Consider the following 27,187-nt stretch of genomic DNA (forward strand, 5'->3'; position numbering starts at 1 on the left):
GTAAACAAATAGGCAGGGAGCTGCACTTTGGGGGGATGGGGGCTGCCACTGGCCTGCAGATCTTCCAGTGACGAATGCTGCATGACACTGAACATGTGTCCAGGTGACTGTAGACATAGGCATGTTGTTGTGTGGACCACTACTACTACCCCTACAGATATTGACATACTGCTCTTCAACCCAAGTTCTCAGTGTGGTTTACGCAGAAAAAATACCTAACAAGCCCTTTCTCACAACCCTTGAGAAGGGCTCGAAGGGGCAAGGGGAGGAAGCCTCGGAAAGCTTACCTCCCCTGCAGACAATCCTCTTCTTGTTGCTGGGCGGCTGGATCAACTGCCCAGATGATTGCCAGCTTCTGCTGGTAGCTCCGAGGGCCGGGGGGCCACGCGGCTGGGATGTGTCGCCTTGTACGGCCCCCGGAACTCCCGCCAAGTGCATGTTGCATTAAGGGGATACCCCCTCCCCTCCTCGAAGCTGGTCGGGAGCCCCGGCGTCTGCCAGCCCCAGCCAGGGCTGGCAGGCGATTAGTAAAACAGGGTTAGCAGAGCGCTCGCTCTCCTAACCCCATTTAAGAGGAGGGCTCCACAGGCGGGTTTGCTGCTGAGGCGCAGCCAGGATCAGGCACAATCCCAGCAGCACACATAAAACTGGGCTGGGCTTCCTTAGCCTGGTTCTGCCTGCGTGCATGAATCGCTTCAATAACTAATAAAGATGGTTCCCTGTCCCCAAAAGGCTCACAGACAGAAAAGAAACAGCGTAAACGCCTGCAACCACTACTGGTGGGGTTCCGTAACGGGGTTGGATAGGGACAATCACTCTTTTTGTATAAGTATAAGAGAACCAGCAGTTTAAAAGGCAACTCTCTGCTCAGTTACCAGGGGCTAGGGTGTGAATGACTATATGTGAGTTTACTTGAAAAAGTGAACATGTGTGCGTGTCCCCTCAAATGCAGGGTGGAGACAGGAAGTGTACCGCTCTGTGTGAGCTGAACATAATGTGTGAATGTGTGTATGAGAACAGATCTGTACATGTGTACATTATATGCAGAAGCTGTATCCACACGTTATATTTGATGCAGGCACAATCGATATACAATAGACTGTAAGGGATTGTATCAACCCCTCTCTTCTTGAATCCTAAAGGTAAAGTGTGCCATCGAGCTGGTGTAGACTCCTGGCGACCACAGAGCCCTGTGGCTGCCTTTAGTAGAACACTGGAGGGGTTTACCATTGCCATCTCCCACGCAGTATGAGATGATGCCTTTCAGCATCTTCCTATATCGCTGCTGCCCAATATAGGAGTTTCCCATAGTCTGGGAAACACACCAGCGGGGATTCAAACCGGGAACCTCTGGCTTGCCAGTCAAGTCATTTCCCCCCTGCTAGCTCATGGGAAATAGGGAGCAGCATGCAATTCTCCATTTGTTTCTGCAGCAGGAAACACAATGAAAAGCAAACCTCTTCACATGATTAACTCTTTCTCTTTACGTGACTACAGAGGGAGGACCTCTCTGCTGTGGAAATTAATAATGGTACATTTAAAAAAGAGGTACATAAAAAAGCCTCCCACGAGTTGTCCGTTCCAATGCCAAAACTTTGATTTGAAGCTATTATGGGCACCAACTTCTCTCTTAGTCTCTCTTGCAATGTTGTTATGAATACTAACTACAGGTTGGTGCTTAAAAATCTGATCCTGTGTGCTGAAAGTCTACTGTTATCTCCTAGGAATTTTGAATATTCTCCTGCCCTGCCTAGGCAATGCCTACTATGGCCACCTTGACAAGAGAGCTGCCAGTCCAACAATTGTGACTGGTAAGATACTAGGGTTTTTTTGCATGGGAGAATATCTGATGTATTTATATATGCCACTTTCTGCCCGAGGCACATCGGCGGCTACTGTCACCTGCCGGCACCACATCTCACCTGGCGATAAACACAGCCCCACGGGTGCATACGAGGCACGCTCAATGAAGGAAGCAAGGGAGCATTTACTTCAGCTGCGGAGAAGGGGGCGAGGCAGGAGAGAGGTAAGAGATGGATGGAGGAGATATTGGCTATTTCATTATCCAAACGCTTCACTTAAGAAGCAAAACAACCCAGAGATTCATTAAAAGAAACACTCAGACAGCAGGCCCTCCAGGAGGTCTGTTGCTCACTAATAAGTCATGGCAGAGCTGGGCTCCTGCCACTGAAGAGCACGAGAGAAACCTTAATAATCACTCTTCATTTGACTAATGACAGTCCCTTGGCTAGCAAGGAGCAAATCACAAGCACCAAGAAGGGACCCGGAGGCTTTCTGCAGTAGATTCAGCAGAATAAATCTACCCATTAGCTTCACATCCACCCACCGACCCACTTGCTGCTGCTTCTTGCGCGCACTAGACAGCGAGAAGGGCCTCCAGCTGTGAGGCCCAAGGAACAAAGCACGGATCCAGGCCCCTCCACTTAATGAGACTCTTCTCCCTCTTGTATCCCCTCCCCAGCCCCCAGCAGCCTTGATCCCAGAGCAGAGCACATTCCTCGGAGTCTGCAATGTACAATTAGCCAAGATGAGTGCGCCACTCCAATTAAAATCCCTTCCACTAAGAGCCGCCGCTTTATTTTCTCATCCATCACTTCCCATGCCTATCTCCTCCTTGCTCTTGCAGCTCAGCAGGAGAAGAAAGCAGCCAATTAGCTTGGCTTTACTGCTGCCACTGGGAAGAGGAAGCACTCTGCATCCAGAGGGACCTGTCCCTCCGCCGGGGAGGGAGGGAGGGAGGGGGGACTCCAACCAGCAGTAAGCACAGGAAGATGGGGACGCAGCCCTTGCGACAGGCTGGCACACTCAGCTTGGACAAGGAAAGCTTTTGAGACAAGAAGGGTCCCTCTTCATAGCTCCCAATCGCCATGCACTGCGATGGAAGACACTTGTGGCTGAAGCTGGGCTAAAGGAATGCCCACTTAATTTGGAATCAAAATGAAAAAGAAAAGAAAAACACAGAACCCAAACGGGATGAGAGGGATTGTAGTCAGACACATCTGGTAACCCACACTTTAGAACCCCTGGCCTATAGTGTTCGAGGATATGTATGCATTTCCAGTTGAAGAGGCTCTATTAGGGATGTGTGAATTGTTTCGGGTACAAAACAATTCGTACCCAAAATCTAGCCGATTCGGGTGATTTGGAGACAGAATAAATCGCCCCTGTGGTCCATTGGCTAGATTCAGGTCCAAATCATATTGTGCCAGTGTTTAGACTCTTTGGTGTCTAATAACTTTTCCTCATAATGAATCCCTATGAGGATTCATTACACACCAAAGAATCTAAACACCTCAAAAATTCCTAAAATATAAATTACCCGGTGGCTTGCGGGTTTGAGGGTAGTTGGCACGTGGGATGCCAATAATTCCCCACCCGCAAAACAGTGGGGTCAAAATGAAGAGAAGAAATGAAGGTGTGTAATGAAGACCCCAAAGAATCTAAACACTTCAAATATTCCTAAAAATAAACTGAGTACCCCAGTGTGTGTGGGGGGAGGGGCATGTCATTGACACATGGCAGTTGACAGTCCAGTGACAGTCAAAATGAACAGAAGAAATGAAGGCGTATAATGAATCCTCATAGGGCTTCATTGTGAGGAAAAGTTACTATACACCAAAGAAACCAAATACTTGAAAAACAGTGACCACACATTTTGTTCCATAACTCCATTTCTACAAAGGCTATAGCTTAGCTTTTACAAATAAAATAAAATAAAAATAAAGCTGGGGATCCATGTTAGGGTTAGGATAGGGTGACTTTGAATACCCATTATTTCCTATGGTGGAAATAGACAAAATAAGTAAAAACTAAAAACAATTATTAAAAATCAACCAAGTGCCCCACTGCCTTAACATTTGGGTGCTAGGTAGCACCCATGGGGACCTTCCCACCACCCAAACCGGGTGCCCCTAGGACCTTTACAAGTGGTCCGCCAGCCTTTTGTGTGGTCAGTAACACCATGCTGACTATGCAAATAGCCGGCACCCTGTGGAAGCTGCAGGGAACGGTGCCGCAGCCCTGCGCAGCCATTTGGAGAGCAGGCGCTGCTGGCGGGAAAGCAGCAGAGCAGGGACGAGCAGGTAAGGAGCACCTTACCTGCTTTTAAAGGGAACCGCTCATGAACGGCTCGTGGACATCCCTAAGAGATAGTTTGCCAAAGGAGGAAGGCAAAATAAGATGGAGGAAAGGAAGACAAAAATGAGGAGCGCTGGTCTTGGGGCAGCAGACTGCAGAGAGGAACACAGTGCTTACGTCTGAATTCAGAAAGATACGTGTGGTGGGAAGGAGTGGAACCGGTGGTCCCGCTTCTGTGTTGTGTCTGAATGTGGCCTCTGACATTTAAGGCACCTTAAATAGCACCCTACATTCCTTTCCCCTTAATTTCCCTTTCATCTTCCCTCCTTAACACAAAAAGGAAGGAAGACAAAGACATTTCGAAGGAGGGAAGAAACTGGTGTGTGATTTTAACTGGGGGGGGGGGGTGGAAGAGGAAGGAGGAGAGATAGGTGACTATGGCTCTGCTACAAGCAGCAAAATGCCATGGGCCTGTATTACTGTTAGATCCCAGATCTGGATGTGTGCGTCCTCAGAACTGTGTTCTGAACTGCTCGGAGCTTCAATCAACACACACAATAAAGGAGCACACATGAAATTAGTTTTAATATTGTTAACCTGCAAAATCCAAACCCCACCCCCCGCCCACAAACCTTCAAAACTGGCATATGTGCCTGCCAAAGCTAAAACGGATGCATGGAGAGAGGCAAAACATATGGGCACCCATCTGGTAAAACGTGCGTCGCTAGACCTTCCCCATCCTTCACGTTTCTAGCAAACAGCAGCATTAGCAAGCATACATTTCTTTGCACCAAAAAAAAAAAAAAAAAAGTGTCAGGTACAGCTGGCTTGTCCATAACTATTTTACCAAGCAGGAGATGAATAACCTTGATTTCTCATCTCTGCCACCTTGCTCTCACTCTCGGGGAATTTAATTAGCCCCTAAACAGACAAGAAACAGAGAGTCTGGTAACCTAGGAGAGGATTAAAAAGTGAGGGAGGTGGTGGCAAACCAAGCTGACATAACAGGTCACCGCATTAGGCGCTTCTTGTTAGTCGCTTGCTTGTTGTTGCTGCTTTCTCTTGGCTTCGGCTGCCAGTAGCAGGGCGCCCCGATGGTAGCTGATTAGGTGAAGTAGCAAGTGCGAAGCAGTTGATGTTGTGTAAGTGCTAACAGGGCACAGAGGTACTTTTTAAGACAGTGGTGGCTGTCTTATTTTTAGCAGGGGGAGAGCAACCGCCCGTATTCAGCCCAGAACAGCATCCCTCCCAGTGGCTGTTGCTGGTGTATCTCTATTGAGATCGTAAGCCCTTTGGGGCAGGGAACCATCTTCAAGCCCTCATGTGTTGGGGAATTGCTCCTGCTAACAGAGCACAGAGGCACCTTTTACTGTGGTGGCTGTCTTATTTTTAGCAGGGGGAGAGCAACTGACCCTATCCAGCAGCAGTGCAGCGTCTTTCCAGTGGCTGTTGCTGGCCTGGATGTCTCATGGGAAGGTGAGGAGTACAGATTTCTGGGAAATATGTATAAGGCGGGGGAGGTGGTTAATGCAGGGGCTGCTCTATTCCCAGGCAGGGGACCAGGAACATCCTCCAGATCAGGACCCTACTGATGCTCCAAGGAGGATCTTACTCTTGCCACCTAGGGCTTGCTAATGCAAAACCTCTTTCTGCCCAGCTCCAAGTTCTGCATTACTGCTTGGCTGGACACCTTTCCTGCTGATTCAAAAGCTTTGCTTTGGACCTGATGCTTCTTACCCTTCTGGACAACTCTCTGGCCTCGCAAATAAGTCAGGGAATTCAAGCTACACATAACTGGTAACAGAATGGGAAAGAGCACCACTAATGCATATTGAGGGATCGAAAACAGTGGATAAAAAAATCAACTGGAGGAAGCTATTCTCAAAAAGCCAAGCAGACAACATCATAGGAACATAGGAAGCTGCCATATACTGAGTCAGACCATTGGTCCGTCTAGCTCTGTATTGTCTTCAGAGACTGGCAGTGGCTTTTTCAAGGTTGCAGGCAGGAGTCTCTCTCAGCCCTATCTTGGAGATGCTGCCAGGGAGGGAACTGGGAACCTTCTGCTCTTCCCAGAGCGGCTCCATCCCCTAAAGGGAATATCTTACAGTGCTCACATTTCTAGTCTCCCATTCATCTGCAACCAGGGCAGACCCTGCTTAGCTAAGGGGACAAGTCATGCTTGCTACCACAAGAGCAGCTCTCCTCTCCCCAACTTTCATACAGACACTCCAAGATTGAAGAAGAGCTTTTTCAAGGCACCTGCTACATTTAGAAGCTGCTGCAAACACTAATTGCTTTAGGCTCCCCCCCCCCCACTCCGGCAGGCTTTGGAATAAATATGCGAAAATTATCTCCAGTCCTTTTCAGAACATCTTGAATTCAGGGAGTGACATGGCACAGAATAAATTGGAGAAGGTGTGATGCAGCAGCGCAGCCCAGAATGCCTCTTGGCAAAGGCTGAGGAATACGATAGGGGAGGGGAAATACCAGAACTCCATCCAAGCTGGTTGTGAAATTGCTCCGAGATTAAGCACAGCCAGCTCTCAATTTAGGGATCAGCAACGGGGGACCCTTGAGACAAATCGAGGCCCTTGAGAGTTGCCACTTGGCCCTCTTGGGTTCCCACAGGCACAAGAGGATGTACCGGTGAGCAGCATCTGTCACAAGGGGTCTTTGCAGCAGGAACTTTCCCAGACTGCAGGCTTTACTACAAGACTTTAATGCAAGTTCAAAGTTGCCCAAAAAGACTGATGCAAAAAGTGGGGTTTTTTAAAATCCCAGATATAAATTGGGCTACACTCTAACGTGCAATGAAAAACCTGAATTGTCTGTGAAGTGCTCCCTGATAACACACAGGGGTTTTGTGTTAAATTTGGCCGATATGTGAATGCACACCTCCATTCCGGAGGAGATGAGAACTAAAAGCCAGATGTGAAAAACCTCCAGGCCTTGTTGTGGGGAGAACTGTAAGTCCCTCCATCCCCACTCCCATGTCCAAGAAGCCCCCCAGCAACTAGATGCTGACCAGAGCCTTAATTCCAAAATTGAGGGGTGCTGCAGAGGGTTGTATCTTTGGGAATACCATGCTAGATTGCCAGCAACTACACACACACACACACACACACACACACACACACACACACACACACACACACACTTACTTAAAGGTCCCTCCTAGTGAAACATGTCAAGAGAAACACGGCCTCCCAGAAGATCTTCGCCTCACTCCTTCCCTTAGGGTTTTTTAAAACGATCTCAGAAGCCATCTCTTTAGAAAGGCTTTTAAAATATTTTAATTATAAACTGGTGGACTTTTTACTTTATCTTTACTGGTTGTTTTGTTAAAAAAATGGGTTTGATTTAATTTATATTACGCTGTGTTTTACTGTTTTACACTTTATATGTTACTGTTTACTGTTGTGAGCTGCCCCAAGCAGAGGGGTGGGGTATAAATATTTTAAATAAGTAAATAAAATAAATAAGGGGAGCCAAACTAGTCTGTATAAGACAGATGATATTTCTCAGGAGGCTTCTGCACATCCCTGGTTTGGAGCCAGTGGTCTAAATGATGTGCAAGGCAACACCAGCATTCCAGGGATTCCAAAGTCAGTTCTACTCCCTCTCACAAAACACTAGAACTAGGGGTCATCCCATGAAATTGATTGCCAGAAAACATAGGACCAACAAATGGAAATACTTTCTCACACAACACATAATGAACTTGTGGAATTCTCTACCAGAAAATGTGGTGACATGGGAGGCTTTAAGAGGGGAAACCTGCAAGGCTTTAAGAGGGGTTTGGATAAATGGATGGTGGAGAGGTCTATCAACGGCTACTAGTCAGAGGGCTATAGGCCACCTCCAGCCTCAAAGGCAGGATGCCTCCGAGTACCAGTTGCAGGAGAGAGCACATGTCCTCAACTCCTGCCTGTAGGCTCCCAGTGGCATCTGGTAGGCCACTGTGTGAAACAGGATGCTGGACTAGATGAACTTCCTTGGACCTGATGCAGCAGGGTTGTTCTTATGTACTACATACGAGTGGGTGCACTGTTTTAAGCAGCGGTGCGACTGCATTCTTGCAGAACTCTACCAGGGCTGTCTTCCATCTGTACAGCAGCACCAGGCAACTGGAAATGCCAGCATTGCCTTGTGCATCATGTGGGCCAGCAATACCAGTGATATCAGTTGGTGGAGGCAACCAGTGAGAGAAATTTATGCCGTGTGAGTTAGGATGCTGGACTAGACAGGCCTTGGGTTGCACTGACCAGGGCTCTTCTGCCGTTCTTGTGAAAAGCTCAGTACAAATTAACCCTTGTCCATACTAACAGAAAGAAGTGTTTGGATAGCAAGTGTGGAAGAGGGCCTGTGCATTTAGTAATGGCACAGAAGAGGATATTCCGGTAGCCTCAGATTTTCTCAACACCTCTGTGTGACTTGTACTTGCTGAAATCCTCTAGTCCACACAATTAAAGGTTCAGGGATCAAGTCCTCTTTTGTACCTGGTCAACCTAGCAGGAATCCTTATATCCCAGTTCCTTGGAAGCTGCTTGCAATGCTTTTTTTTTAATCAGTCACTTCTCTCCACAGAGCCTTGTTTCTCCATCTGCTAAGTGTAGACAATAATATTTTCCCTCCTCCCAAGAGAGGCTGCAAACCTGAATTTGCTAATGTTTGTCAAGATGACTTGGGTTTATTAAGATGCATTCAAGTATCCTTTGAGTGTTTCTGTAATTTCCAGTCCCAGCAGGGAGCCAAAGCGGAAATGCCAAAAAGGAAGGAAGGAACGGAAGCCAGGAAGGCCTGTATAAAACATGCTAGTGCTCTATCTAGTCTCTCTGGAATCAGTATGAATTTCAGCTGCCTGTTTAACCCATCCTTCCTTCAAGAAACTCAGAGTACTGTGACCAGAGATGATCCACTTCTGGGTTCCAATTCTGATCTTGAGGTTCCACTGTTACCAGTTACATTTATCAGAGCAGAACTCAAAATGGCAGAACTCGTTATTGTTCCAGAGGTACATTTTTGAGGTTTTGCAGTCAGCCGAGGGTGGTGGGGGTGGGATTCGTGCTCCCTGAGCTACTAATACTACAACAAATATTTATATATCACTTTTCAACAAATGTTCCCAAAGCAGTTTACATAGAGAAATAATAAATAAATAAAGATGGCTCCCTGTCCCCCAAGGGCTCACAATCTAAAAAGAAATATAAGGTAGACACCAGCAACAGTCACTGTAGGTCCTGTGCTGGTGGTAGATAGGGCCAGTTGTTCTCCCCCTGCTAAATAAAGAAAATCACCACTTTAAAAAGGTGCTTCTTTGCCCAGTTAGAAGTCTTTGCTGTCTTTCTGCAGCAAAAAATATATCAAAAATAAACTCTCTCCAACCAAAAATAAACTCTCTCCAACCAAAAGGCAGACCAGCTTATTTGCAAAAATTTCACCATAGGACAATGGTGTAATTTTGGGAATGAATTTTTAGAGATAAATGCAATATTTTTCATGAAGACGTAGAATGATGTTATTTTAAACTTCTTTTTTGCATGTCAGTTCCCTCTCCACACAAGTTTAATATGGATGTGCAAAATTCATTCGGACATCTTGAAATCCGGAAGTCTTGCCAGAATGGAACCAGTGTGGAACCCAAGGAGTGTTGGAATCTTGGAACTATTATGGAACAGAACTGAGGATGTCCGTTCATCCCCTGCACGTGGTCTCTCCCTATCTCAATTATACCCTAACAACAACCCTAGGAGGTAGGCTAGGCTCTCCCTGGTTCTAATCCAACACTACTGACTACACCACACACTTTCATAAGGCAAGGGGAGGTGGTTGCCTCAGGAGGCGGAATATTGGAAGGGCAGAAGAGGGGTAAGATGATCTGCCAACATCAGAGGAGGTCTCCAGGACTGATCTGAGCCTTGCAAGCTTTGCCAGGAGGGCCTCTCCTCACACTCCTTGTAAAGCTTGCAAGAAGCACGAGCAGAGAAGAGGAGGCTGGTGTCCGTCCACCTCCCTCCCTGCCTGCCCCCTGTGCCATTTTCAAAGCTTGCAAGAGTCCATTTTTAAAGGGGCTGGCCCCACCAGTGACACATTCGGGGCCTTGCCTCGGGTGTCACAAAACCACGGGCCATCCCTGACCCCTCTGGCTCAGAAGAGGGCTGAAAGTTAGCGGCTTTATATTTCAAGGCATGCTTCAGCCCCTCTGGTGGCATGCTAGACTGAGCAGCACTTAATCATAGCTAGGACAAAAACGGACAGGAGTTTTCCTTGATGTAACAAACAAACAAACCAACCAACAAAAACCCACACACATGCTGATGAAAAATGAGGGTATGCAAGAGATTGGCTGAGATAAGGGAGAGGCTGAAGCCCAGACTTCCCCCAGCGTCCCTCTTTTCTTCCCAAGACGGCAAGGCAAGGCATGTCAACTGCTTCCAATTCCCGTCTAAAGGGGAGAACAATATATTCATATGAAGTCTATTTATTTTTTTTAAAGTGCCTTAAAGCATTTACCAGAAGCCAGGGTGCCTTTGAAAAGATCTTCAGGCTTATATAAATATGTATTTAGGATCAACTAAATACATAGCAGGGATTTCTAGCAGCTGAAAAATGTATTGCTCCAGTGGTTGCAGAGGAAAATGCTATGGCTGTTATACAAATTTCTGATACATTATGCTTCGACTCCTGCACCGCTGCTTGTAAGTGGTGAGCAATAACCACATATGGTACATGCTTCCACTGGGTAAGCCAGGGACAACTAAATGGCAGCCTGTGGGAAAGATTCAGCCCAAAGCAATCCTATCCGTCCCTTGGTGGCCATACCAAATCTCACCCAGGGTGCAATACAACTTTTGCCCAGAGATTTGTATGCATGGAAAACAAAACTGCTTTCCGATGTAAGGAACTGTGATATTCCATTCTTTAATGTCATAGATTTTACTATAACAGCTGCAACATTTAATCGATTACGCAATGAAAAACCTTTAATCAACTAGAAAGTGCTGATTAATCAGGGGAACAGATTTTTAAAAATCATTATACATGTATTTATAAAATGGTCCCAGAGGAAGCATTCTCCCTTTTCTTTCAGATAGGTGGGTGTGCCTCTCCTAGGAAGGAATCCCTCTTCTAAGTGCAGCAACAACAAATGTATCCATTTTAAACAAAGGAGGTATGCCTTTTGCTTCAGAATTCGTGTTCGTAAAGGTAAAGGTAAAGTGTGCCATCGAGTTGATTTTGACTCCTGGAGCCCACAGAGCCCCGTCGTCGTCTTTGGTAGACTACAGGAGGGGTTTGCCATTGCCTCCTCCCGGGCAGAATGAGATGATGCCTTTCAGCATCTTCCTATATCGCTGCTACCCATAGTTTGGGAAACATACCAGTGGGGATTCGAACCGGCAACCTTCTGCTTGTTATTCAAGAGGGCCACACTGAGCACTCCTAACAGAGGGGCAGGTGCGATGCTACCATAAGGCATCTCCAGGTACCTCTGAACTGAGCTAGGACCAAGAGGTTGCAGGTAGCACTGCAGGAGAGACGGGAGTAAACAAGAGCAAGCACTCTCGCCCGACACCTCCAGTGCTAACCAGCTGGGCTGCGGCATTAACAAACTGCTGCCAATATTCTACTTTCCCTCTTTCCTAGTATGCAGGGCCCCATATGCTTGGTGAGCTGGGTGTCATTTGTTACTCAGCAAAGTTGCGATTTTTCTGGTCTTAGCATCTTGGGAAAAGGCCTTCTGCTATCATGCTAGAGGGTCTTGTTATTCAATAAGGATTGCTTTATACTGTGTTATTTTTACAGCCGAGCAAAAATAAATAAATCTTGAGATAAATTTTGCTTGAAATATTGGTTGCACAGAGTCACAGGGAGCCTGCTTTAGACTGAGTCAGACCACTAGTCCATCTAGCTCAGCAGCATCTACACTGACTGGCAGCAGCTCTTCGGGGATTCGGGCAGGGGTCTTTCCCAGCCTACCAAGAGATGCCAGTGAGTGAGCTTGGGACTTTCTGCTTGCAAGCATGCAGATGTTCCTCCAAGGAATTATGCCCCTTACCCTAAGAAGAATGAGAAGCCCTCATATGCCATCACCCATCCAAATACAAACCAAGACAGACCCTACTTATCAAGAAGGGCAATTCATACACACTGCTACAAGACCAGCTTTCCCACGCCCCCAAGTCTGGAGCTTTCAATCCAGACTAGTGCTGTGCTAATAGAAACATGTTCGTGCTTGCGCAATAAGGTGCAAACCTGTGGCCATGTCACACAGCCATGCAATCTTCTTGCACTGGTACAACTTTGTGCAAGCACCTCATTTGTCCGCATGCCAGCCGGTGTTTCAGTTTAGTACCAGGTGCTCTTGGAAATAATAGTCTAGCGTAGCTCTTGGAAATAGTAGTCTAGTGTAGCCATTGTTGAGTGTTGCACATATCTACCAAGGAACTCTAGCCCATTTGCCATGGAATCAATGACATGGCATAGGTTTCTGGGAAATATTCTAGGATACACACTCAGCTCCACCTATTGGGTCTCGCCATCACTCCACATGAGCTGAGAGAATGCCTAAGCACACAGCTAGCACTCCTCCACACTCACACATTGCAGGGAAAGAGCAATATGGCGGGTGTTCTCTCCCTCCCCCCCATCTCTCTCAGGGAAGCTCATTTTCCATTACTGATCTTCCCTCTGAGGAACTCCTGATGTGCTTCCAAGGCACAAATGACTTCTGTCTTTCTTGGAACGGTAATGGTGACTATCCTCCCAAGGGGGACCTGCCACATCAAATTATATTTCAGGCACAAAATCGGCTTCCCCTGATCCAAAACCGATGGACAAAAGGCTTAATGTGCCAAGTTGGATTTTTGTCCCAAAAAATTGGATCCCCAAAAGATTTTGATAAAACAGCAATGCCACATTTTGGGATGGGGGAGGAAAGCATGCCAGTGACCCAATTCACAGAAGGCTAAGAGTCTCTAATCTTTAGTGTCTCCGCAGAGTGCCTTGGGACAGAAGGAGCCGGAGACGCAGACATGATGCATTGTTGTTGCTATAAAAGCGAACTCTTCGCTTTGAGCATGTATTCAGAGATAATCCATTTCTTGTTCTGGCTATTGAAGAAACGAGGAGCTCCATCCTGAAAGCAGTTTTTCAAGGTAGCTGTCACTTTTGTTTACTTAAGCACTTTTTATGCAAAGACCCTGAAAAGCTTCTTTACAAACATGACTCTGAACAATATCCCTCAGATGCTGAGGAAGTGCTGAAGAGGAGACAAACGGCGCTTTTCCAGAGCACGAGCTGTGCGCTGTTTCAAACCCTTTTGGCAAATGGCTGGAGTCATATTCAGGCCCCAGGAAAATCGGCCCTTTGTTTTGCCCCATTTGTCTAATCCCCTTCCCAAACTGTCTAGATTAGTGGCCATCACCACATCCGGCGGGAGCGAATTTCATAGTTTAGCTACATGCTGGATAAAGAAGCAATTCCCTTTGTCTGTCCTGAATCTTCCAACATGTAGTTTCAACAGATGGCCACGGTTTCTAATTTTATGAGACAGGAAGAAAAACTTCTCTCAACCCACTCTTTCCACACAGTGCATTATTGTACACACCTCTGTCATGTCTCCCCCTTCCCCCCCACTTCTTGCTAAACTAAAAAGACCCAAATGTAGACTCCTGAATGCAGCTACAGCCATTTGCACAGAAACATGAAGAGACATCTGGATGCAGGTACAACATAGTTCGTGTCTGAAGGGACCTGTGGTGAAGCTTAGGTTGCCAACAAACCGGGATATTACAAGTCTTGCCAGGAAAATTAAATTCTGTCAGGTAACCATCATCAGGGGTAAAAAGAACTTTCCTGCTTTGTCTGGCTCATACTTCTCTTCATCTCATTTGCCATAGATTTCAGTTCCTTCCATTGCATCTTCCCCCCTCTCCTCAGTTACCGATGTGCACTTGTGAGTCAATACAACACTGCAATCAATCAACTAATCTGTATGTTTGATTGCATCAAGTTTACAAATCTGGAATAACTGATGCTCTCCCTATACCAGTTTCCATGCAAATCCATAAAAAACAAGTGGGGGTGGGGGAAGGGAATTGGGAAAAGGAATGTCATGAATATACAGAAGTGCCTTACATTGAGATAGGTCATTGGTCCATCTAGCCCATATTCTCTATTTCACCCAGCGGAGACTTTTCAGGATCTTATGCAGAGGTGATCTCCTATCACCTGCTACTTGATCTTTTAACTGGTGGTCCGTAGGATTGAACACGGAACCTTCTATATGCAAAGTATCAGGAATGTGCAGAACATTCCAAGCTCAGAACATTCTGACTCAGAACTGGGTGTTTTGAGTGTTCCGAGCTCGGAATAGAACACCCTTCAAATGAAGGGCCTGTTCCAAACTCAGAACAGAATGACTCCATTCTGAATTGGAATGTTTCAAGTGTTCTGAACTCATTCCATTGGAACAACCAGCTCAGCATTCTGGGCATCTGCATTGTGTTCCAAGCTTGGAACAGAATGCAAATATTGTTCCATGCACAAAGTGTATGCTCTGCCACTGAGCTACGGCCACTCCCTGTCGATCCTTATCAAACAAGTGTCTTATCATGAGCCTACAGGGCAAAACACACCAAGGAGGGACATTATAATATTTCAGAACATTGCACAAAGGCTGATTGAAACAGCATTGACAGGGTGGATCCTCCAAGCCACAAGCTGCCCATATGCAGCACTTTGACATGTGGCTAGCACTCTGCTCTGCAGTTGGGCTCCATTTTGTCCCGCAGCAGTCCTGGCATGTGGCTTGTGGCTGCAGAGAAAAATCCACTGGTGGTGGTGACCAGTTCATGGCAACCGGTTGCCTTTTAATTGCTCAGCATATGAGACCAGTACCCTCATGAATAAATACAAAAAACCCCAATGAAAAGCCACCATCTTCACCAAGAACTCCTAATGCCTCCTTAGAGATGCCACTTCACACTTTGGAAAGCCAAGACCTCTCTATACATTCCAACCTCTTTCTGGAGAGTCCTCTACCCAAGAAGAATGTCACATTTCTCAAGGAGAAGGACACAAAACTGCACAGTGCAACAAGACTTCTGCTATTTCTCCACACACGACACAACAGCAACTCTTCCTCCATATCCCGTATTCTGCCCTAGTTGTTTATGTTGCCCCTCTTGGAATTATTTATACCCAAGATTCCCACTAGTCTTGCCTACTGGCTTCACCATCCAACTGTTGTTTTTCTCCCTTGTGTTGCTGGACTTGGATCAAAGACAACTTGGACTGGTGAGATCTCTACTAAACTCTTTAAAGGTTACCACCAGAAAACTTTAAGTTTGTGCAATATCATACCTTTGCCAGCAAGATGCTTCCATGTCACTGTCGGTTCTGGTCTCCCGAAGGCCAAACACAAGAGGGTTACACTGCTCCCTTCATTGACAGTGATGTCCGATGTGATGTTTATAATCTGGGGAGGAACTGCAACAAGAAAGGTGGGAGAGGTCATTAATAGTTGCCCATCCCTGCTGTTGATGATGCCAGTAAACAGACCCCACCCAGCCTTTGGGGAACCTGGAATCTGTTGCCAAATATATTACAAATGTTTGGCACGTCATCTGGGCTCTGAATGTATTTATTTCTCTTTAAATTTTTATGTGGCCATTCATCAATCTGGCCCCAAGGTGGCTAGCAGCATTTAAAAGCAATACACAATATCAAAAATTAAAAGACAGCTGGAAAACAATAATCGGGGAAGAACCTCCCCTTTCCAATCCACCCAAAGTAACTGCAAAACAGATGTGTCTCTATAGACGTCAAAAAGCATACAGAGCACAGACCCTCCAAAAGGAGGAAGATTCAGAGTCTGGACATGAGCAGAGAGAAAGCCCTGTTCCATGTGTCCCCCAGCCAAATCTTAAGTTGGCAAAATGCTCTCCACATGGAGAGGAGTCTCCCACAAAGAGCGAAGAGGGCAGGCAAGATCATGTGGGAGCAGATGGTTCTCAAGGCAGGGGTGTCCTTAGGGGTAGACAAATGGGGGCATCGCCCTAAGCCCCACATGCCCCCATCGGTGGAGACATACCGCCCTAGAATCTCCCTGACTTCAGCATGCCACAGGGCTGCTTGAGTCAAAGGGTGGCCGCTGTGCTGCAGTGAGTGGAAGCACTGCCCCACTGACACTGGCCCAGAGTGCAGCTCCTGGCTATCACAGCAGCTGCCCTCCAACTCAGCCAGACCCCATGGCACACTGTGCTTGGCAAACCAGAATGTGCTGCAGGTCCGGCTGAGGCAGAGGGTGGCTGCTGCAGTGGGCAGGAGTTGTGTCCGGGCTGGCGGCAGTGGGAGTGGGGAGGTTCCAGGCAGTTATCTCTGTGCTGCTGCTTCTCGCTGGGGCCCTGCACCTCTTCCCATTGTCCTGAGCGCCACAACGCCCCAAGGACAGCCATGCCTCAAGGTGCTTAGGAGGACTGAAAGCCTTCAGGGGTTTAGCGGTAATAACCAGCACCTTGAATTGGATCTGGAAGCAGGCGGGAAGCCAGTGAAGACTGAACAACACGGCAGCGATATTCTCCCTCCCCAAGCCCCCAGTTAGCAACCTGGCAGCAAAACACTTGCAGTTCCCAAGTACTTTTCAAGGGCAACCCCACAGAGATGGCACTGCAGTCAGCAGTGGCACTGAACGTTATCCTAGCAAATCTGGCAAGTCTGTAATGCCCACCTCCTCCAATGCCAGCCAGTGATAAAGCCTGCAGTTTCCATGGCTAGCATAACAGTTCTGCAGCTTGGCTTTTAATCCAAGCTGTGCAGCAGGGCTGGCCAACCTCAGCCCTCCAGTTGTTGCTGGACCACAGCTCCCATCATCTCACTGTGGCTGGGGATTATGGGAATTGTAGTCTACAAAACAGCTGGGGGGGGGCGAAGTTGATCAGCCCTGCTATAGATGGACAGAGACCCAGAGAGCCAGTGAAATTACTGCACTTCTGTTTGAGATGCGAGTGGACAGAAGTGTGCAGACTTTAATCCAAAGGTGGGTAGAGCCATAGAGTGAAGGTGCTGGACAAATGCACCTGTTGGCCCTGCCTCTGCATTTACCATAATGTCTGTATTTTCAGCCCCGCTCAGGCTTAAAATCCATGCAAGCAGAAAATGGACCCTCACGTACACATGTGCCTTGTTAAGAGATGGGGCTAAACATGCATGCATAATGTATTCACTGTTCAGATCACCTGTGCATTCTATACTCAAGCATTAGAAACATAGGAAGCTGCCATATACTGAGTCAGACCATTGATCCGTCTAGCTCAGCATTGTCTTTACAGTCTGGCAGTGGCTTCTCCAAGGTTGCAGGCGGAGTCTCTCTCAGCCCTATCTTGGAGGAGACAGGGAGGGAACTTGAAACCTTCTGCTCTTCCCAGAGTGGCTTCATCCCCTGAGGGGAATATCTTACAGTGCTCACACTTCTAGTCTCCCATTCATATGCAACCAGGGCAGACCCTGCTTAGCTAAGGGGACAAGTCATGCTGGCTACCACAAGACCAGCTCTCCTCTCCATTGAAAGTTAACCCCCACAAAAAAAACACCCCCTCATAAGAATCAAGTATGTTTCTATTTACACAGCCCTGCCTCTTCAATCTGCATAGCCCCAACATGGGTTTGGATTCTTGCTCACACCAGAGTATGACAGAATATTCAGAAATATATAACTGTTTATCCAGATTCCGTGGTACAGCTCTGAAAAATCTCATACAACTTGTCAGTGCAGATATCTTCTAAAAGCTGAATTCAGATTCTCTTGTTCCTCTAACCTTCCTTCCACCCACCCTCCCCCATAATACACCTCGCCTTTCAACGGTACAGTTCACAGGTGCACAGGAGGAATTAAGAGCATTTCAAAATGTCTTGAAAGCACCAAGGAAAAGGAAGAAAAAGACATTCACATTTCAATCTGTTACTCTGCTCCTGGCAATATAATGTACAGCAGATTTAAAGGACAGCTGACGCTTTGCGGAAAGCTGAAAAACAACCTATGGAGAGGAATGATTCAGCCTTTTTGAATCTAAATTTTTCTATATTTCTGTTCACTGGTTCTTTATTACAAAGGACACTGGCATGAAAACATGTTCTTCAAGGATTCATCTGCGTCTCTGCTGTTTATTCCCCACCTGAATCATAATCTCTTGTTTGTGCCTTCACAGTTGGTTGCTATGGAAGTTATTATGTCCTTGGTATCTCACTTTCGCATCACAAGGGCCATAAAAAGCAGAAGAATCTGGTTCAAGGAGAAGGTGAGTCCCCCTCCAGGCTCAAACCAAGGTCCGTTGATGGAGCTGCATGGAGGACTCCACATGACCGCATGGGCTTGCGATGTATATTCAAATGAGGGAGATTATCCAGGATTACAAGCTCAGACATGGAAGATAAGCTCCTTCCACCACCACAGGCAAGGGTGAACAGCAAGTCAGCTCTGACAGGGGATGCAGACAAAAAACCTGATAGCAGCCACCTCATAAGGAGGAGGATTAGGGAGCAGTTGCCAGGTGTCTTTCCTTTCCTTTGTTTATTGAACTAATTTATCTCCGGGCATTTACATCCTGCCTTTCAGTCACAAAAAAGACCCCCAAGGCGACTTACAATCATTAAGCTGTACAGTACACATACAATTAAAAAGTAAACGAAACAGAACAAGAATGAGAACAATTAATACTTAGAAAACCAGAGCAGTAGCCAAGGGAACATCACAAGTATGCAACAGGCAAAGCAGTAATAGTTCTGCACCAAACATCTGGTGAAGCAGAAAATACCAGGCACTAGGAAACCATCAGTGAGGGTGCCAGGTGCACCTCCTGGTGAGGACGTTCTACAGTCTGGGTGCTACGAATGAAAAGGCCTCATCGCACATCCCAGATAATATTTCCAAAGATAGGGGAACATGGAGCAGAGTCTTGGTAGATGACCAAATAGGGCAGGCAAATTCTGTAACTGGGATACCAGTTACAGAATGGATTTAAGGGATCCAAGTTACCAAAGTGCACTTCAGTACAGAGCAGGGATTCCCAGCCCTAGATGTTGTTGGACTACAACTCCCACCATTCCCAGCTACAATGGACTTCAACCAAGAGAGTTGTAGTCCAACCACATATGGAAGCTCAAGGTTGGGAAACTCTGGTGTAGAGTATCTCAGCTCTGTAGTGGTTAAGGAATGGCCATTCTGTGGTTCAGAAAACTATGCTTACATCGAAAAGAGAAGCTCTTATACCAGCCAACAAATTCAAGAGGCAGGAAGGGGAAAAGCTTCAGTGTCCAGGAGTTCCTAAATGGTGCCAGCCTCTCTAACAATTTTGGCAGGGTTTTTCAGTGCTACACTTCTGCTGCTAGGAAGAAAGTGACTTTGCTGCTGCAGAATCTTCTCCCTCTCTGGAATGTCCCACCACTCTAGGTGCCTTGTGCTCCCACAGTCTGAAAACCAGCACCTTGGTGCTCCAAAAACCATACTCTTGCTCAGATTAAGCCTTCTCCAAGTGAAAAGAGGACAACCTTTTTTGAGAGGAGAGCTGGTCTTGTGGTAGCAAGCATGACTTGTCCCCTTAGCTAAGCAGGGTCTGCCCTGGTTGCATATGAATGGGAGACTAGAAGTGTGAGCAATGTAAGATATTCCCCTTAGGGGATGGAACTGCTCTGGAAAGAGTAGAAAGTTTCAGGTTCCTTCTCTGGCTTCTCCAAGATCGGGCTGAGAGAGATTCCTGCCTGCAACCTTGGATTCCACAGCCACTGGCAGTCTGTGAAGACAGTACTGGGCTAGAGATAGACCAATGGTCTGACTCAGTATATGGCAGTTTCCTACGCTCCTAACGATTCAACCACTTAATTGCAGAAGTCAGCTCTACCAGTCCATATGCAGGAAACCAACACATTAGTCAGTTGCCCTTATAGCACATACTTTGGACCAAACTATGCATGACAATGGAGGAGCTCCATTGGTGGAACTCCCAATATAATTGTCATCTTATAACAGCAACCACAGGAGGTTAGGATCAGGAGACCATTTTCACTGGTCCCCACATAGTGTGGGGAAAGAGGTTTAACCCTTTCCTCCTGCACTTCAGCAGAAGAAAAATTGCCTCCCTGCAGATGATCCAAGCTGCCTCCCCACAATGATGCTGTTAAAAAATGACTGAGATTTCCCCATCCTGGTTAGTTGCAGATTTGGAGAGGGTTCAAATTTAAATCAGGGGATTGGTCTGTGTGGAGGGATGGGCTGGACCTATCTTGCCCTGACATGCTGTAGCCCCAGAATCCCTCCCTCTCCATGGCTGTTCTCATAAAAAGAAAAATGACATTGGGACTACCAATTCTGGAGCTCCAGTGTAACATGTAGTTTGCAAAGGTGGGAGGATTTTTCAAACCACACAGTGCATATTTACAAGCTTTGCCCAAATTTTAATCTGAGATTGAAACAAGGAGTTATCAGCTGTTACACGTTATTGAATCAAGGATATGGACTTCTGAATGTGCCGCTACATACCTCTTCTCAAAGAAAGAGAGGAGTTTCTGATGTGACTTTTTTCATGTAATTTCACATCGAGCGGTGACAGCAAATGCAATTCAGCCCATGCTACACACTGCAGTCTGGACTCAGAAGTCACCCCAGAAGATAGCAAGTGCACGCAGCTTTGGATTTATTGGAGAGCAGAACTGAATGGCAGACAATACTTTCCATGCTTTTACTCCAAGCGCCTGTACATTTCCTCAATCAAATACATCAGGTTTATAGTTTAGCCAGAGGCCATGGTAATATACAGAACACGAGCATCAAATATAGTGTGCGCTTCCTAAGTAGCATCAAGTACTATCCAGCACCAAAAGGGGAGGGTGCTGCTTTAGTTGCACGATTGGTCCGACACTATTAACCTGTCTTTTAACGATTGCAGTCTCTGTAGGCATCTACAGATGCTTCGTCAGGGCAAGCAAAATAATTTCCTGGAGAGTCAGACTCTCCAGAAGCTGCAAAGCTACAATCGTCTTTGTCTTACAGAACTCTCAAGCGGTACCTGCTATTTGGGGGCTATAGCTCCCAAGATCCCCCTCCTCAATGCCCCTGCTTAGCTAATGCATTGTATCATGTCATGTCATGTCAGATCCCATTCTATCTGTGATTGCTTTTCTTCCCTGTGTTGTATTTGTGAAGAGAGATGCTAGGGAGCGAGAACAAATCATTATGAATTGCAAGGATATAAATACGCGCCATGATTCCAATGACATCACAAACTACTCAAGCTGTGCTCTGGTGGTTTATAATGATTGTTTCCAGAGTATCTCTCAGGATGTGTATTTATAGCCTTATTCACAACTTTCCCCATCGCTAATGCACAGGAGGTACATAGATCTTGTTTAGGGATGTTTATAACATCCTCCTTATCTGCATCTCTCCCACCCCAGTTTTGGGAGTTCTGAATGGCCTGAAAGTATTTGTGGAGCAACACCATGAGTTAATGGCCCACTATTCTTCTGCTTTTTAAAATTATTATTTCTAGATTAAATGCAGACTTCTGCACATGCACAGTTTGTTGAAATGATTGCCTCCTATTTCCTTCTTTATAGATTATAGATCATCTGCACATTGACTGAATTACAGCAGAAAAAAAGGAATTGTGATGAGACCACATAAGCATTCCTTTTATGTTTCAATCAATTCACGGCAGTTTGGGGTTGGTGTCATATGTGCTTGCATACAACAGGAATCTGTAAGGAAACAAAGAATACAGACCAAAAACTGCCACAATAATATGTGGATTCCAAAATTTGTTTTAGAAATGATCCAGGGTAAATCAGAAGGCAGGCAGAGCAAAACATGGTGCAAAGTCAACCACATGTAACAATAATGAAATGGAATGGGGGACATCCACTCATCCTGGCTTTACAAGGCTTAAAGAATCCAGGGGTCACCTGTTCTCCTCTCACTGCTTCTCCAGCCCGCTTTGTACTTGCAGGTAAGCACAATCCTTTGCTTCCATCTCCGCCTGCCCTCAGCAAAAAGGCCAGTTCTAATGACCACCTTCAGGCCTGTTCTCACAACCATCAATTTCAAGGTAGGAGGCAATAGATCCAGCTATTCAGGCTTGTGTGGAATCCTGCCAACCCAGCCTTCCTAAATCCCCATAACTAAGATCCTTTACCCTGCTCTAAACTGAGAGAGCAGGACAACAAAGCCCTCTTACCTGAATCCTTTGGTCATCTGGGTACGCAGAACATGTTAAGCTGTTTGCTGGGACCCAGCAGCCATTAAAACAATGGAGCACTGTGGCTACAGTGGCTTCTATTTGTGAATGTGCTGCTCTGCAAATCACACTCTATGATCCTTTCCCTGCAATACCATCAATACTGCTGAGCCCTCCTCTTCCCCCTCCCCAGTCAATCAGAGGACAGCTAATGATATAATAAGTTTGCAAACTGACCCTAGCCCCATTAAGACATTACATTGTACATGCATTTTGAAGTGTGTCCACATGCATACATGTTTGCATGAATAACTGTTCAGTCACTCATTTTAAAAGTGAACCTGGGAAACGTATGTTGAATATAGCATGCGAATGGAACCATAGGGATGTATGCTGAACATAACACGTCAATATCTGTCTGTGTGTACACTGTATACAGATTGTATGTTCACTTAAGATAATGTGTGAATAGGGCTCCTGAGAGAAGCAGATTCAGTTTCATCCAAGGCATGAAATAAATGGCTTCTCCATTTCCCCCGCCTCATTTACAGATGATTAAAATGGGGGCAGGGCAGCATTTCAGAAGGGTTTTGGAAGCCAGGAGTCTTCCCATTTAAAACTGCCCGCTAAACGTGTGATGTTTAGAATCCTTAGGTTCTGTGGAACATACTCTGAAAACCAATGCACTAGTCCGTGAGAACTACATTCCAGTATCACAGTGATTTCAGTCCTGAACATTTGCATAAGGAGATGGCTTTGCCACACATGCAAACTTACTAGCATTGAGTATTGGTCTTCAGCTTTTGTTGCTCTGTCAGGAACTTAGGAAGCTGCCATATACTGAGTCAGAGACCATTGGTCTATCTAGCTCAGTATTGTCTACACAGACTGGCAGCAGCTTCTCCAAGGCTGCAGGCAGGAATCTCTCTCAGCCCTATCTTGGAGGTGCTGCCAGGGACAGAACTTGGTACCTAGATGCTCTTCCCAGAGTGGCTCCATCCCCTAAGGGGGATATCTTACAGTGCTCACACATCAGGTCTCCCATTCATATGCAACCAGGGTAGACCCTGCTTAGCTAAGGGGACAAGTCATGCTTGCTACCACAAGACCAGCTGTATCAACATTCCTGATAGAATTGTCAGATTTCAAGCTTTTGTCCAACCTGACTCTACTTTGGTAGAAGGCCCCAAGGCCAAATTTGATGGGGCTCACCTAATCAGGAGGGCCCAGGCACACCTCTAAACTGCCTCAGTTCCTACTCAACCTTCTCAGTGCAATTCACAACAGAGTTCCAAGTCACTTCCCCAACCTCTCAGATCAGAAGAAGGAGGACTCCATTCCAAACTTCCTCTTGAATTCCTCTTCACAGCTCAGCCAGCTGAAAAAACAGCATGATTAGTTTCCCCAGGAAGCTAAGAGTTCCAAGAGTGAAAGACGCAACCCTGCAAAGATACAGAGCAATTGCTGAAAGGCAAATACTGTACTGACAGGATGCCTCATAACCCTTCTTCCCCAAGGACCTATACCTGTTTTATTTAGGGTGACCAGATGCATAGGGCAGGGCTGCTGTGCCCTTCAATGTTGCATAATGACTCAGCACTTGAAGTTTTATGTGGTCCCATTTGGCTCCTGTTCTGTCCATATTTTTTGGCTTTCATGGATGTTTCCTTAAAAGGTTAGTGTTTGGGACAGGGAAACATCTTAGGGGGGCATCAAAATAAAATGCGAGAAGTTAAAGATTTCTTAGTAATTAAAATAAGAGTTAGGTGGTCAGTAAATTTAAAGCCAGGCGGAAATTCTAACAATGCTACTGGGAGAGGAATTTATGCAAGCTGTTGACCCATCGCTATCTTGGCTCCTCTCCCCCACCCCCACGAACCATCTTATTTATTTATCATTCCTCTACATAAACAGTTTTGAGCACTTTGTTGAAAAGCAGTATATAAATATTTGTTGTAATAATGAAAAACGCTGCATGTGCAGAAATTCGGAATGGTGGACAGCAGTCCTGGCCCCACCCCACAGATATTAAAAGCAGGGTTCAGGGCAAGCTTTGGGAGGACCAGCCCAACTTTAAAAATAAAAATTCTGCAGAATATCAAATAAAACTGCCTAAAAAAATTGCTGATAAAAACATGATAACTGAGTCTCATTACGGCCATAGACAAGTCTCATATTTTAGCATTTTTATTAAAGCTTTTTAAATTACTGAGTGTCTGGTATATTCAATACGAGCCTAAGTGATTTATATTAGTCTATCCCCAGATCCTCCATCTAATAAATAACTTGGCAATCTCCTAACCCATAAATATCCCCAGCCTGGGCAAAAAGCAATTAAAGCAAGTTTTAAAATGCTGCTTCCCAACACTCCAGACCGCAGTGTCATTGGTTGATATGCTTGGGTTATTTTGCACCACTTACTCTGGGATGGAAGGGGGAGAGAAGATTTTTTTAAAAGAAGCCAGTCAGTTCCAACACACACCCTGCCTGCAATTTATGTTCTCGCTCCAATTTAAAAACTAGCTACATACAAAACAATTTTTAAACGCTAAACATGTCACAATGATGCAGAGATGTTACCAAGGAAAACATTATTTGCAGCAACAAGTGTTTTTTGGCCGCCTGAGACAGCTTAGGCTGCTAAAATATTGTTAAAAAGCACTTCAGGAAACAGTTGAGCCAAAAAAACATGTTTAAAATGCTGGCGCGTTAGGCACTGAGACAGCAGACTAAGATGTTATTAAAGGCTCCCAGGTTGCCAGTCCAAAGGATATTTATTTCAGGTTAATAAGGTTCACTTTCAAGCTGAGTAAAGGACACTTGTGTTTTATGGGGGGCGGGGGGGCAGCTAGGGGGCAGGGGAGAATTGAGGAGGGCAGGGTTGAAATCCAGAGTCATAAACGGGAGACACTTCTGAAAATGATGTTGCTGTTAACTATGTGCTTGATCTATTTCACCCTTACAGGTGTGCTGGATGTTCAAAACAGAAATGCACAGATTGACTGAGTCAGATACTCTAAAGTAAAGCACAACAAAAGTTCCACAACCCACCCACAAAACACGTTCCAATAAAGTATGTGGTACAGTCCCACCTCAGACTGTACAGCCTTAGAATGTAGATGGATAAGGGGGTTAAGTCACAGGCTCGAATGCTCCTGCCAATTCCCTGCTTGTGGGGGAAAGCCAGCATGGAAGAAAGGGGGATGGATATATGTCACAGGCCCATGCCCTGTTGTTGGATCAAGTGGTTTTCAAGGCATTTTATGGCAGATCAAAGTAATGTGAGGAATGCAGCCCATCTCTCAGCAGTGGCTAAGTGAGATGCTGGGTGGATGTGATGTTCACTCTCCAGCTCTGGTATTTCTGATTCCATTGTTGCTGTCCTTACAAAGCCCATAGTAAGTCCAAGGGAAAATATCACACACACATAGAGAGAGACCCTAAGTGGGGTACTAAGAAGCACTGAGTTCCAAGCCAGATTAATTTGCCTCCTTCTCCTTGACATATTTTCCCATATGCAGGGAGTTACATACAGAGGCGTTCTTACCCTGGACTTCCAGGCCAAAATCCAGGACTTCCATACTCCCTGGGGACTTCCATACCACCTTGGAGAGGAGAGCTGGTCTTGTGGTAGCAAGCATGACTTGTCCCCTTAGCTAAGCAGGGTCCACCCTGGTTGCATATGAATGGGAGACCTGATGTGTGAGCACTGTAAGATCCCTTAGAGCAGGGGCGCACAACTCAAATGCCCCTAGGCATACTCTTCATGGATCCTGCTGTTCATGGTTCCTACTGTAGGATACTCCTACCTTGGGGCCAGCAAAAAAGTTCCTGCGGGCCAGATCTGCGGGCTTTAGGTTGTGCAGGCCTGCCTTAGGGGATGGCACTGCTCTGGGAAGAGCATCTAGGTTCCACGTGCCCTCCCTGGCAGCATCTCCAAGATCGGGTTGAGAGAGATCCCTGCCTGCAACCTTGGAGAAGCCGCTGCCAGTCTGGGTAGACAGTACTGAGCAAGATGGACCAATGGTCTGACTCAGTATATGGCAGCTTCCTGTGTTCCCCAAATCCTTTTTAGTCTCTCCCGGGTGGTGTGGTTGCATTAAAATAGGTGGTCGGGGTGGGTGGGTCCAAAATTACCTAAGCGCACCTACATAGGAAGCTGCTTTTTACTGAGTCAGACCCTTGGTTCATCTAGTTCACAGTATTGTCTACAGTACACTGACTAGCAGCAGCTCTCCAAGGTTACAGGCAGGAGTTTCTCCCAGCTCTACTGGGAGGTGCCAGGGAGCGAGCCTGGGACCTTTCTGCATGCAAATATGCAGATGCTCTTCCACTGAGCTATGGCCCCCTCCCCTAAGGGGAATATCTTACAACACTCACATGTAGTCCCCCATTGAAATGCAAACCAAGGTGAGAACCCTGCTTCGCAAAGGGGTCCATTCATGCTTGCTACCACAAGACCCGTCCTCCTCTCCTCTTTCAATACACAAACACGTGAGCACACTGAGACCTGCAATCCCCTACTGAAATTCCAGCAGGGCACTGGTCTAAGAGGAGTTGAATGGCATTCTTTTTCTGAACGTGTACGCAGGTTCCAAGATGGTCTCTCCCGTTGAGGCAGAAAGAGTTGCCATGGGAGATGTAAGCTCCTCTTGATCCCTGATTTAACAGCATTATGTGCGTTTTGATGCTCCTAAGAGGGAGACATGTCACTTGCTGAATCTCTCTTGTAGCTTGCTGCAGAATTTCTTAGCAGTCCTGACTCATTGGGAACCTCCAGTGTGGCGGCAACTGTGCCACCTCCAAGCCTCTATAGGAAACTATCCTGTCTGATGAACAGATTGCATCACGGGTGGTGA

General features: G+C 46.2%; 1 protein-coding gene and 1 long non-coding RNA gene across 7 annotated transcripts in view; one reads left to right on the plus strand and one right to left on the minus strand.

Moving 5' to 3' along the window:
* Nucleotides 1-27,187, minus strand: part of LOC128333663 (opioid-binding protein/cell adhesion molecule-like) — a 718,254-nt gene that overhangs the window by 67,058 nt on the left and 624,009 nt on the right. For all 6 annotated transcript variants that reach the window (XM_053269413.1, XM_053269409.1, XM_053269410.1 and 3 more), the window contains one exon: nt 15,466-15,591. In XM_053269413.1, coding sequence (XP_053125388.1) covers nt 15,466-15,591 — 126 coding nt within the window. The remainder of the gene's footprint in view (nt 1-15,465; nt 15,592-27,187) is intronic.
* Nucleotides 14,665-25,381, plus strand: LOC128333665 (uncharacterized). The gene is made up of 4 exons (XR_008311011.1): nt 14,665-15,399; nt 18,309-18,398; nt 21,712-22,100; nt 25,294-25,381. It is a non-coding gene; the product is annotated as an uncharacterized LOC128333665 (long non-coding RNA).

The sequence above is a fragment of the Hemicordylus capensis genome, chromosome 8, assembly GCF_027244095.1.
Source record: "Hemicordylus capensis ecotype Gifberg chromosome 8, rHemCap1.1.pri, whole genome shotgun sequence".
NCBI lineage: Eukaryota > Metazoa > Chordata > Lepidosauria > Squamata > Cordylidae > Hemicordylus > Hemicordylus capensis.